General features: G+C 43.6%; 1 protein-coding gene across 1 annotated transcript in view; it reads right to left on the reverse strand.

The window, feature by feature from the left end:
• The window catches only part of PRKCQ (protein kinase C theta), a 62,646-nt gene that overhangs the window by 26,871 nt on the left and 22,139 nt on the right, over positions 1–13,636 (reverse strand). Inside the window, exons 6-14 of the mRNA XM_026091272.1 lie at positions 11,924–11,984; positions 9,978–10,140; positions 9,439–9,470; positions 9,260–9,345; positions 8,043–8,172; positions 7,247–7,356; positions 5,412–5,535; positions 3,735–3,904; positions 1,006–1,179 (exon numbers count right to left, since the gene is read on the reverse strand). Coding sequence (XP_025947057.1) covers positions 1,006–1,179; positions 3,735–3,904; positions 5,412–5,535; positions 7,247–7,356; positions 8,043–8,172; positions 9,260–9,345; positions 9,439–9,470; positions 9,978–10,140; positions 11,924–11,984 — 1,050 coding nt within the window. The remainder of the gene's footprint in view (positions 1–1,005; positions 1,180–3,734; positions 3,905–5,411; positions 5,536–7,246; positions 7,357–8,042; positions 8,173–9,259; positions 9,346–9,438; positions 9,471–9,977; positions 10,141–11,923; positions 11,985–13,636) is intronic.

Genomic DNA, 13,636 nt, shown 5'->3' on the forward strand with positions numbered 1-13,636 from the left:
GGAAACAGCAGACACTATATTTGTTTCTCATGACCCTGCAGAAGACACAAGCCCTCTTGCTGAGCAGGTGCTAACCTCATGCTAAGCAGTGCTTTGTGACATTAAATCCTGGAACTGAGCAGGGACGGAAAGCCTCCTCAGTGAAGCCCTGAACAAGCAGTCTAGTGAGAGTGATGCAGATATAAATTTGAGCTCTGGAGTAGCAAACATCTCTCAGGAGTGGTTTGGGTCAGCTAGAACAGAGGGATAGACAAGAGAATCTCTCCAAGTTCCTCCATCCTTTTTCTTTTTTTTTTAAAGCCTGTGCATGTGTTCTGGAGTTAAGAAGATTGGCTGCGGCTGTAGAAAAGTATCTGAAAAATGAATCGGTCCATGGTTCACGGCCATTAGGGACAGACAGATTTAAACATTATTTAAACAATACTTTAATTTTGGTTTGGAGTCTTAAGAGAGATTTCGGGTGAAGATGTTTTGTACTGGCCCTCTGAACTGCAGCCCTCATTGCCACTGGTCCTAGACGAATTAGGAAGAGTCTGATGCAATTCAACAGCTAGGCTGAGGGCAAAGAAGATTCCCCAAGGGAATGACAGCATGTTTATTCTCCATAACAAGGCACTGACTAGAGCTTCTTGAGCTCGCTATGACTCAGGCTAGTCGCTGCAGTATAACGCTGCTTCATGGCCTGAGTTGTCTGCATGACACTGGTGTGGGCAGATCTGCACCCTGGCTGTGGATGTGGCCTTTGCACATCCTCGGCCTTGGGCATCAGGCCTCTGATTTTAATAGTGGCTCTCTGCATAGATGCCTTATTCAGTCTTGCATACCATTCTTGTCAAATTGCCCCTCTGAATAAATGTGGGGAGGGAAGATGAAACTTCTGGAGCCACCTGAATAACCCTTCCCTTAGCATCACTTAGCATCGAAGCTAGTCCCTCGTATTTAGCAGACCTAAGCACAATCTCAGCATATTGGCCTGCATAGGGAGCAGAAAACGCCTCGTCTTACCTTGGTCTGGAACGTACAGAAGACGTGAGTCAGGAATGGGTGTTCCCAAGCTAAGGAGAGGACTCTCTTCTCCACCATCGTACATTCAACATCGTCATCCATCAACACCACGTCCTTCTTCAGGGCTTTCACAGCGAAGTACTGGTCTGTGTTCTTCAGCTCGGCAAGGAACACCTAGGATGGAAATGACCTTTCAGAAAGACCAACGCTCTTCTCTCAGACTGTGTATGCAGCCGTGGGAGGATGGGAGCTGAGCAAGATGGGCTGAAACGCAGCAGTGAGCGGAAAATTTTGCATGGGAGAATGGCTCTGGGGAATTCACAAGACTAGTCCTTGGACAAGCTGAGGTTTAAGACCTGATTCTGTCTTTAAGTCTTTGTAGCCTTTGAGTTTGTTCCCTGCACCCAGAATGGTGCTATGAAGCTAAACCCAGGAAGAGATGAGAAGGGTTTGGTGATTATGACAGCAGGTGTCACATGCCCATATGGACAGAACATGTCAGAGCCAGACACTTCTGACAACAGAAACCATTTTAATGCAAATACTCATAAGAAACATTTCCTGTTTTTTGACTTTAAATAACAAATCATAGAATATTGCTTTGTCAACACCATGTGAAATGCAAATACCCCACAGCAGATCCTCAGCAGGTGTAAACTGATGTCCACCAGTAATTAGACTGATTTACATCAGATGTGCTTTCTCACAGTTAACAAGAGGCCTGAACAGACAGCCTGGGTCTCCTGTGCTTCTGCAGGACATCTTCTCTGAGAAGAGCAAAATACATTTCAAGCACTAATAAACCATGTCCCAGAGGAGCTAGGACTACTTCTATCTATTTTTACAGGCAGGGAAACTGAGGCACAGAGGAGCATAGCATTTGCTTGAGGCCTTAAAGTAAAGTAGCTGAAAGGCAGTGTCAGCCCTGATCTTTACTCTAACAGCCTGTTGACACTGATTCCCATAGACTGAACAAATATTTAAGACTCATCAGAGAGGACTTTGGAGTTCTTTACCAGACACTATTTACTAAGTAAGTTCAGACATGTTGTAACCCTGGCAAAAGTTTTACCTATCCTTTTCACTATTGCTGTATTTCACTCCATAGCACTAGACTGAACCTAAAGCCTCCCTCTGTCTCTGCAGTGAATGGCCAGAAATGCTAACACTGCTGATGCTAGAGAGACCCTTTGGTACCCCCATTTCTGTGTCAGCACTGCTCTCCTGGTGAAATGGGGGAATGTGACACAGGTGTGATTTGTTCTGTGCCCTTCTGTACCTTGCACAGGTAGGCAGGGCTACACCTTATGCAGAGAGGGCTTCCTTGCAGGTCTGACCCTGAACTTCCCTGGTTCATTCAGAGCTGGGGAGATCCCTCAGGCGTGGAGATCTGAATACCTTCCCGCCTCTCTATGGGGAAGTGAATCTGACTCCAAGCAAATGAGAACACCAGGAGGGAAACCTACACAGGAAACTTGTGGGTGAGGTATTCTGCAAAAGGGGCCTGAACTAAAACCGTTCTCTTCACATCTACATGGTGCACTACAGAGAAGTGCAGAGGCATGTGAGCTTGGAAAGTCCACGTTAGCACAGGGGCCTGAAGCAAGGTACAGAATCTCCATTCTTGGAGGTGTTCAAGACTTGACTAGACAATCCCATGAGCAATCTGACCTAACTGGACCTGTCTGAGTAGGAAGTTGGACTAGAGGACCTCCAGAGATCCCTTCCAAACCATATGTTTCTATGATTGTACCACATTCATGTTCTTGAGCCCAGTTTAGCCTGAGCTGTGGAGTTTGGGGTATTCTGGACTAGCCCAGCTCAGGTGTCTGAGCTCTGCTTCCCATGTAAAGCATAGGCATACCAAGTGTTTTCAAGTGCGGAAAGCCAAGGCAGCAAATACACATTCTCTTTCCTGGCTATAAAAACACAATAGTGATTTCCTCTGAAATCACTTCATGCAGCTCTGCATTGGCACTAAATAACAGTCCCCTTCCAGGGGACATCTGCAAGAAGAAGGAACAGGCAATCATTCATCAAGATTAATGAATCCACTGAAAACAGGTGGTTCTTGTTTCAAAAGCACAAATTCTTGGCTGTTGTAAAGTTAGCTTTATGCTCCAGCACAGCTCAGAGCTGGGAAAGAGCAGCTCAGTGCTCCCAGCTGGGCCCTGCTGCCCTGGAAAGAGGGGAGGTGATCCATGCTAGCCTTTTTAGCTAAGACTTCTGCCTCCCTGGGAGCTTGCTCAGTGATGCTGGCTGGTGTAGTGTGGGGGTGGACAGCACAGAGATCTTTCCCACCAGCTTCCGGCGGCTGCCCAGGCCACATGAACCTGCACGAAAGGGGAAGTAGCAGCGTTAGCTGCTTTCCCCTCCTGTCATGGTTACTTATGACACAGCAGCTAATGGGGCAGAGGGAAAGACAAGGAGGATCTTCGTCTTATGCAAGGACAAGACTGGGTTCAAGACTGAGCCTTGCAAGAACAAGGGTTCTCTGAGGGCCTAGCGATGTTATTCCAAAGTGACCTCCAATCCTCATGCTATTTAACACTGTTCAGCCCGTCTTTGGATTGAGGTCGGAAAGAGAAGAGCAATGTTAAACTTCTAACGAGTCAATACCACTAAATTGACTTTTAACAAGTCAGTAAGTCATAAATGAGGTGTTTCCGTCCTGTAACAGGTGATGTGCACAGATCTACGAAGTAGCATCCCAGCCCCCTTATGCTTACCTTGCCAAAACTTCCCTTCCCCAGCATCTTGTGTAGGACAAAATCTTCAATGGTTAATTTTAGCTGCACTTGCTGCTCCTGGGGCTGTTCTCCTCCTGAGTCTGGCTCTATTAGAGGCTCTCCCTTTGTTGTGCCCTCCACTGGAGTCTCCCAGGAGATGCCCTGTGGTTCTGCAACACACATCAAAGCATTGAAAACAAACCCCTGGAAATAAGAAAATCCCCAGAACACTGACAGCTGTTTTGCTTAAAATTTAAAAATGTCTTTTCACATGAATGGAAATGTGGTGGCCACATCTAGTGGATGGATTGGCTCTGCTCCCACACTGCCTTCTCTCTAGAGGAAATTTTACTTCAGTGCAACTCCACCTTCTTCAGTGGCATTACTCCCACTTTACAAACTCCCTCATCTGTCACTTTGTTCCATGGCAGCAAAACAAGATCAAACCCCTCATTTCTGACCACCTGTGTTCTTCAGTCCTCCTTGTTGGTTGTCATTAAGATGTGGTCCCATGTTTTCTATGGCTGCTTCAAGAGTCTTGGCAAAACTAGAGTGTGAAACAGTAAATACTACTGGGATAGTAAATACTAATTTTTTACACCTCAATCCCTCACTCACCTTCCTGAACCTCCACTCTTGTAGCACAGAGGGTGGTAACACCTAGATCAGCCCTTGGGTGAGTAATGTGGGGATCTGTCGATGATTTTCAAAGGGACTGGATGCTATTTATGTCTTTGAAAGACTTCCCCCTTTTAAATCGTCTGTGTGTTCAGACGTGCAGACTTTATGCTACAGGGGAGTTGAACATACTATTAATGTACTCAGTGCATCAGCCACTGTCACCTGCAGGGACACTTATAATGCTGCATATAAATACAACTGGAGAGGAAAAGAGGGGAGAAGAAAATAGGGAAGAATCCTTGAAATCAAAATTATGAAGCTGAACTTCTTGGACAAGGACACCAATGGATAGCAGAGAAGGACTGCCAACAGAAAAAGTATGTAGAAGTACAGAAATTATGCCTTCGAAAACCTAGTAATGCAAATAACTAACTATTTTAATTATAGAAAAATTAAGAATTTCATGATGGGCTTGTGTCTCTAAAGAAGACAACGGTCTACAGCTTTAGAGACACTAATTACTGAAACCACTAGCACTGTAATTAGCACTGAGCCGTGGTGTGAACCCCACCCCCAACAATCTGAAATCAGAAAGGGAATTGAGACAGTGGTGATCAAAAAGACTCCCAACTTCCCATTTTGAGCTTGGTTTACCAAAAGTTACAGCCTGCAAATCCCAGGAGAGAAATAAGCACATTATTGCCAGTAGAGGTACTCGGTGTGCTGAGGTACTGGATCAGAAAGAGATTTTAGGATAAGACATTATTAGTTGGATGAGTGGTGGTTGGTGTCTAGATGGGATGGCAGAGGGAAGTGCAGGCCTATAGAGAAGTAAAGAACTGGGCTGAGACCTGGGGTATCTGCCGTGCCCAAGTGACGTGGCTGGGAAGAGTTGTAGATGTTCTGGGATAAGAAGGGATATGTCTTGCTCTAGACTGGAAAGATGCATAAAAGATTCATTGGTTAATAAAATCCCCACTCTTGTTGCCTTCACCTAACCACATAAAACCAAAAATTTAACAAAGCCTGCAGTCCCATACCACTAGGCAAAACTACCTTTTTTTCCTGTTGTAGATGCTGGCACTGCCTGAAGCTGCGTTACCTCCTTCACAAGAACGGGGAAGCCAATTTCAAGAGGTCCATCCCTGGAGATCTGTTCAGCGTCACGCTGACAGCGAGCCTGGATTACAGAAAACAGTGAAAGACTTTTAAGCCAAATGTGCTTATGGATGCTGCTGCCTCTTCTGTGTCTGTTGGCCCAGGAAGAGTGTGACCATCACACAGGCCCAGATCTAGAAGTCTTTATTTATGATCATCTCTATATTTAATGGTCAGGGGTTTGTAACCCTAAAGGAACCCACAGTCTTCAGTGAGGCAAGGAGGCTTCTTATATGGTGATGTCAACAGACTTCTGTTAATTTTGCATGGGGGTAGTTATCCACACAAAGTGCATTTTAATTAACATCTTCCTTCCTAGTAGTAGGTTTCACTTGGAAGTGAAACCTGGAAAAATACTAGAGGCTGGAACACGCTGCAGTCTCACCCTTGTACACTGTCTGGATGTGACTCCGAGGAACTCCTTGTCCCAAAATGTTGCGGAGGGTAAAAGTTTATCTGGTTTCAAGCATGATGAGACAAAAGCATGTAAGATAAATCTACTGAGGGCTACTAAACACAAAGACTTCACCTATGGCTCAAGAAGTCCCCAAGGCCTAAATTGCTGTAGGTTAAAAGAGCATTTGGGGGAAAGTATCTAGTGTTTACCCTCCTCAGCTCACAATGGTGACCCAAAGGAACCACTACCCAGTGCAAGGAGCTGTACAGAGTCAGCAAGCTGGAAAAAGTGAAGCAAGGGGCAGGAAAAACTCCTCTTTGGAGTTCTGGCAGCACTACTCATAAGGATGTGAAGTATGCAGAGCTAAACCTGGTAGATACTGCCTCAGGAAGGTACAGATAGAAGAACAACTACTGTGTGGATGAAGATGTTGCCTTGGAGTGCCTGAGGAACTTAAACATGGAGGACTGGGCACCTCTGGATTTTGTGCACCTCTAAGGTTATTTAAGAGCTGAGAGGCATCCTAACAATCACGACTTTGAACAAGAATCTTTAAATTCTTTTATATTTTGGGGTCTGTGACAGGCTATTTTTCCTTCTTTATAATTCAAGTTCCTCCTTTATAATTAAATTTCCTTCTTTACAATTCAATTTGCTGTGTTCATACAGTGTTACTTGTATGACAGTAGTACTTAGATCCTCTCCCCAAGGCCCAGGCCTCTGTTACATGAGAGTCCCTGCTCTGGGGAGTTTCACTCCAAACAGGTCAGAGAGCCACAGGAAAAACTTCTATGTGACAACCACCAAGGAAGCTAGAGACAGCACAAGGGCTAAAACCCAGTTCCTCTCGTTCTGTCTAACACCTTGTTACACAATTTAAGCTATGAACATAAGGTAAGAACAACTGAACTGAATCAGAGTGAGAGTCCATTTAGGTCATATCCTATCTGTGACAGGCGTCAAGCAGACACCCAGTGAAGATATAAGAAGAACACAGGCATGTAAGGCCAGTTTCTCAAAATATTCTCCCAATCTCCAGAGATATGTGGCTCAGGGATTTCCTCATTCAAAGGCAGTGCTTTTCTATTAAGAGCCTTGAATGGACTTTTCTTCCATGAACATCCGAGGTTGTCACTTGAACCCATATAAACTTTTAGCCTCCACAATGTGCTGAGATGAGTTCAACTACATGTTCAATGAAGGACCAATTGCCTCTTCTTTGTTTTGAACTTGTTACCTGCTGTGCGCCACTCAATGCTCTTAGTTCTTGTGCTGGAACAAACATTGCACTCTTGATCTTTCTTTGTCCAGGTCACTCACAGCTTGATGCACTTACCTGTTGGGTACTCCCAATGACTGCCAGGGCTTCAGCCATTAGTTTCTGGTTAACTCCACAAAGGTTTGCTACTTTTGTTTGGCACTTGTGATGGACATTCATGCTGCATGCTGAAAGAAAGAATGGAGGCATCAGGAAAACAGAGGACAGCTGTGCTGTAAAGGGTTTGGCATCAGAACAGGCAGAAACATATGCTGGTGTCGGCCAAGCGTGGAGATCAACCGTGTAAACTGCACAAAGCATGGACAACTTCTATGTCTCATTAGACTGCACTCAGGTTGCTTTTCAGTTGCTCTACACAGGTGAGTTTTTTTCTATATCCGCTTCCAGGCAAAGGCTGTATTTCTATATCTGTCAGTCTTTGCAACTACAGGCTACCGAAGCTCTGCAATTAATCAGCTCAGAGACAACTGTAGTCACAGAAGAGGATCTCCCCCTAGGTGGAGGATCATGAAGACAGTGATGTGTACTGAGCCTGTCTGTTAGCAGAAATGGAGTAAGAAGGCTGATAACATGAAAGATTTTGGAAGACAGGAGAGAGAGGTGAGCACTGAGATTTCCTTTGCCTTTCAAGAAGTGACTCTTCAAGACCCATGGGCCATATACCCTTCTACATGCCCATAGTGGTCCTCCTTGAAGGTCCTCTTGACCTCTCCTTCAGCACCCTATGATGCCATCTTATATGGGGCCTCACACAGAATTGTGATAAATGGTATTTGGCTCTTCAGACTGCAACCCTCTAAAGACGACAGCCTGCTTCCACTCTCAGCCCTTGCCTCATACACGAGGGACTTACCATCACACTTTAACCCCTGCCGTGCGAGGCCCCAGAGGAGTGTGCCACAGTGATCACAGAAAGTCGGGCTCTTGTAGTTGTAGACTTTGAAGCGGTGAGGCATGTCAATTTTGAACCGCTCCTTGTGGAACTGCAAGAGAAAAGCTGTGTTGAGGATTCGCTCCTCTCCAGCTCAGCACTGCATGAAAAGCCAACAGCCCCCAAGCTTGGACCCCAGAAGATGGGGTGTCTAAGCCAGTATTTCACTTTCGTTATTGGGTTTGACCATCAAGAAGAAAACTATCTACAACATTCAGATATGCCAGGACAAATTTTGCTACAAAATATCTGTGCAATTCAGTGGGACCTGGGTAATTTAATCTCTGGGTTTTATTTATTTCATCAGATGTAGATGTCTGCATCCCAGCTACTCACGCAGACTCCCTTAACGCTCAATGGAAAACCATGGGTACGTCTAAAGAATGATTCATCTCATCCTGAAATGACTGTCTACTTTCACTGTCATGAATCACTTCCTAGAAGTGCCTATTTCTCTTCCTTCAGTATGTAGGGAGTCAAAGATGATGACAAGGCTGGATATATTTACACTGGAGATATCTGAAGACAGGTGAGATGAATGTCATCTCTAAAGATTGTAAAAGATGAGTAGGAGCGAGTGTGGGACTGGGAACAAATAGAAGCTATGGGACATAATTAAGAAAAAGGTAGCAGTCATACCAAGAGTTTAAATTCCACTTTTGCCCACTGAAAAAAGAAGGTTCGTTATAAACTGATATAAGAAAAACAAAATAAATGATAGCAGAGATACTAGACCTTCCACTGATTGTTTGCAGATCTCAGATAACACAGGGCGGGATCTTAAAGTACTGCTCTGAAAATTCAGTGTGATGTCCTGCCTACCACTGGATAGTAAAGAATTTCCTCCAGTAATTCTCCACCTCATGTCCATGACTTCCCTCTGAGCTATATTCTACATATTAAAAAAATGTCAGTCTCGATTCAGAGACTGCCAGTTCAATGACTGTACTTGAGTAAATCACAAGCAGGAGGTAATGAAACTACTGGGAATGTAAAAAACAAAGGATGCAGATCTGATCGCACAGCTTTTAGCTCACTAGTGCCCTTCACTGCATCAAATCCCCCTTGTTTTACATCAGTGTAGGAGAGACCTGAATAGCACTCAACTGTTTTAAAAGCAACGAAATAGTAATACGTACCATTGTTTCTCTGCTATTGACTGCGGATCCTGTACACTTGGCTATTACTTTATCAATGCACTTCTTATGAATGGCAGCATTACATTCTGAAAGAACAAGTGTGTTACAGCGTTAATAAAAAGAATCCTTTAAGAAAGGACCAAATAAATAATGATAGGAACAAAAAAAAAAGGTCTTACGCCTGCATTGATAGCCTTGTTTATTCAGACCCCTGAAATTAAACACAGAAATGGTTAATTTTGAATTTTCTGAAAGTCTCCACAGAAAAACGGAGAGCAGCATTTATGAAAGAAACATGGAATAAAACAGCTTTGCTTCTTCATCAATCTTTATAGTGCTTCTCAAATCCAAATATCTTCATTCAGTGCAACTGTTGGAGTGATTCTCTGTTGTTTTCACAGCATTTTCAGCACATATTCACGTTTTGAGTTTTGCAATAGCAAAATGGCAAACTGCGCAGGTCAGAAATGCCTGTGCATTTGGCCAAAACCAAACATATATAAAAAAGAAAATAAAAATGGAGAAAATTTTCAGAGTTGGAATTGCAACTGTGAAATTGCATCACATCCTTCAAGTCATGCAATTACTCCTACATGTAATGTGCCAAGGGTCCAGTCCTGCTGCCTTTACTAACAGCAGGAACACAAATATTCACTGAAGAAGCAGAGCTGGTCCTTAGAGTTAAAAGGAGGAAATGCATAGAGCTATTTTCATTTACCACACAAACTCATGACAGACAGAGCAGAAGGTGGGTTGCGGAAAGAAGGTGGCTGTGAACTCATGACACTTGACATTATGGATTTTGGCCTGTTTGATGGCTCCCCTCCGCTGGTGCAAGGAGAAAAAGCTTTCGTTCTCACAGTCAACTATGTCCTTAGCATCTGGAGGGAAAGGAAACAGAAGGTTTGTTAGGGTACCCTGTCCTAATCAGGCACCTTGAGAAAATGCAGCGGCTAAAATACTAAGTGACTGAAGCTGATGTATTCATGAGAATGAGCATTTTTAAGAAATATGCTTTCTGAAACCCACACAAGGCTTGTTCAGGCCTTATTTATCCACCATTCCTACAGGGACACTAAAATGACCTCAGAACCTCGTCAAATCTTGGGACTTTGAGCTCCCTTGAATATTCATAATTTTTTTTTTAAATATAGACCACAAATTTCCTAATGAGAGATAATTTGCAGTTAAATATAAAATTCTAACTTTCTGTATCACTGAAGAACTGTGTCCTAAAAAAAGATGGAATTACATAAAAATAATTTACATGCAAACACACATTATATATATATACACACCCATATGTATGTATGTGGGTACTTATCTGAATCTTTAATGTGTGCATGCACATGTGTGTGAGTACACACATATATATTCTCCTGGGAGACTCTTTATCTTGTTATTCTTCCATCCTTCCATGCCAACAATTGCTTTACCAGTTGCTGTATTCATGACATTATTCACAGTTCACTTTTTAAACTTTCCAGGACAGAAAACAAAACAACTCTAGCTACTTATGCATATACACACCTGCTTTTACATATATGCTCATTTCTAGTTGTGCACATAATATCTCACACATTATCTCTGTCTTGATTTACTCATGCATGAAAGTATGTATGAAGTATGAAAGCAAGCTGCATAGGTGTTCTGTGGGAAGTGGCCCCCTGCACGATCTGGTGCTGATCCTACTCACTGTAATACAGACACAGCATTTTCTATGCACTAGCCTCTCGTGTGTCTTAAAGAATACAAAGAGGCAGCAACAGTCTATTAAACAGTAAAGGTGGGAACTGATGAGGATAATACCAGTAAGAACATGCTATTAGCTGCTTTCAGTACACTTGTGTTTCAATACATGGAAGGCTTTTCCTGTACCCTCTCCTTCTACAGCTCCAACCCATGTCTGTCAAAGACCATGGGAAGCTGGGCCTCAAAGACAGGAGAGCACAACAGAGCATTCTGATTGCAGCTCCTTTCCTTTGATGAAGGGAAATACATTTTGCATGGACATCGAACTCTGCCAGTGGGATTCAGCTCCCAACGAGGACACCTAAAAGCAGCTGTCTCATGTGCAGGGTGTCTAAGCTGCTGCTAAGCCCCTGGAGGTCTGCTAGGGGCAGGCAGTGGAGTCTAGCAAATGACTTGGCTCACCGGGCAGCACACACCTGCACGTGATCAGATGAATCACCCTCTAGGTTCTTTTACTGTTTTGCTTAGATTGCCCTTGATTTAAAAGCCCAACTTACACATATACTTAGATGTTTTCATCCATGCATGGTATCCCACCTTTATGCTTGCACTACAATGCACACCCTGGTACACATTACAGGAATACGTGTATGTGTACGATGTTTTCAGAGGGAGCTGGATTCCTGTGTCTCTGTCCTGTCTTAGTGCGATGAGAAAATCCACCTTTTTAGTGCTAAAACTGCCAAAAAATATGCCTTGCAAACCACAGAGGAACAGTCAGCCTTCCTCCCTGCCACATAATAAAAACTGCTTTTCCTGGAGTGTTCATTTCAAACCGTTACGATGATTTCTATGAATAAATCAGTAATAACAGAAGCACTGCTTTCCATGCTAGACATTTTCTTGAGGACACCGTGTCTGCCCCATACAATCAGAAATAGCATCTATCAGTTAGGAAACAAAATCACTTGCCACTTATTTCCAGGAAGTATCTTGCATTCATCAGCATTCTCCCTTGAGGTTTCAGTTCTAGCTGGTTGAGATAAGGGAAAAACAACAACAAAAGACCAGTGCAATTGTTAAACAATCGTTCAAAACAGCAACAATCACTTCAGACGGCTCAAGCTACCTCCATATCCCAGTGGGAACTGACAAATGCCAATGAATGCTAATTTTGCTCACACCCTTGGGGGGAACAGGGTGAGGTGAGAGCAACCGTAGACAGGAGGCTAGATCACTTCTTATCAAACTCTCAGAGCAGCGTGATAGAACAGAGACAAACATGACTAAAACACAGACGTTGCGGGCAGGATTTTAGAAAGCAGCTCAGGACCCAGCACTTTCTACAGACACAACCTGTTGTTCCCAGTGGGTGCTACAAAGAAGACGTGGGAGCATCTCTGAAAATCACACTAACTTCAGACAGGTGCTTAAAAAAAATGCTGAAATCTTTCAGAAACTTGGTTCTGAAAGTCTAACTTTCATTAACTTTAATGTGAGTGAGGATACAAATTTTCTCAGGCATTTTTGGCCTTCCTGCTGGACCTGGGAATTCCCACCTATCTGAACCTTTGTGCACAGATGCTTTCGTAAATCTGGCTCCAAGAGGTCTAGGCCTAATCACAAGTCCACTGACTTAAGTGGTCTACTTAATATAAAATCAGCCCTGATAAGAAGAAGGACAATCCAGGGTACCTCCTGACTGGACTTAACTACCCTAGGGCTATCAGATGAAAGCTAGACCCCCATCTCCACCTTTATCAAGAGAAAACAGCCTGAAGCTCTAAGGATGCCTCTGGTGTCGCTAATCGTGGTCACCTCATTGGGTGAAAACCTGGCTCTTACTTCTCCATGGACTGAGCCAGGAGACCACCACTGAACTGTTCAGGCTGGAGCAGCTCGAGTCATGGACTGAGGACATCTTAGAGACAAAGCAAGGAGTGAATGGAGATAAGATCTCAGGAACTGCTACCAAGCTGGGACATGATAAACCCGAGGTGCCCCACCTCCACTTGATCTTGGGCCTGTTACTCTTGCTGCAAGCAAGCAGGACCATAGCCTGCTTGTCCCCTCTCCTCCTCATTGGGCTACTGTCTCCTGCAGCTTTGAAGCAGGTGCCTCTGCAGTTGGGCTAATGCTGAACAGGACATTTTGATTTTCAAAATCAGCTCTAGTTATCTCAATTCCTTCCAAGTTATGCATTAAATGTGCAGTTCTTTACCAAATCTTGCCCATAGGTCTGTAAGTGTCCTAGGCCATTTTGACATTTCTACTCTCTGCTTAATCCAAGCAGTTTAGCCTAAGAACTGACAGGAAAAACAAAACAAAAAACAATTCCAGGAAATCAGTTTCTCTCCAAATGTCATGCCACTCTATTGTTATTCAGGGTATAGCTACTGAATACTACATGTTAAATCCTGTTACCAACAACTTTCTTGCTTGGACTACCAGGTAATACAATTTAACATTTAGCATCCTTATGAGGACTGTGTTAGTTCAAATTTACTCCAGGGTAACTCCAGTGATTTTAAAGGAGTTCCTCTGGCATAACTCTGAAGGCAGGCAGCTGTGAATCAGTTACTTGATATTAGAAAGATTAAATTTGTAAAGCTTCTTCCCCAGAGCACATAAAATAATTCACAGTTAGCCACTCATATTACCATTTGTCCCCAGTGGGTCTCCTAA

Source organism: Apteryx rowi, unplaced genomic scaffold (genome assembly GCF_003343035.1).
Source record: "Apteryx rowi isolate R43461 unplaced genomic scaffold, aptRow1 scaffold_9, whole genome shotgun sequence".
Lineage (NCBI taxonomy): Eukaryota > Metazoa > Chordata > Aves > Apterygiformes > Apterygidae > Apteryx > Apteryx rowi.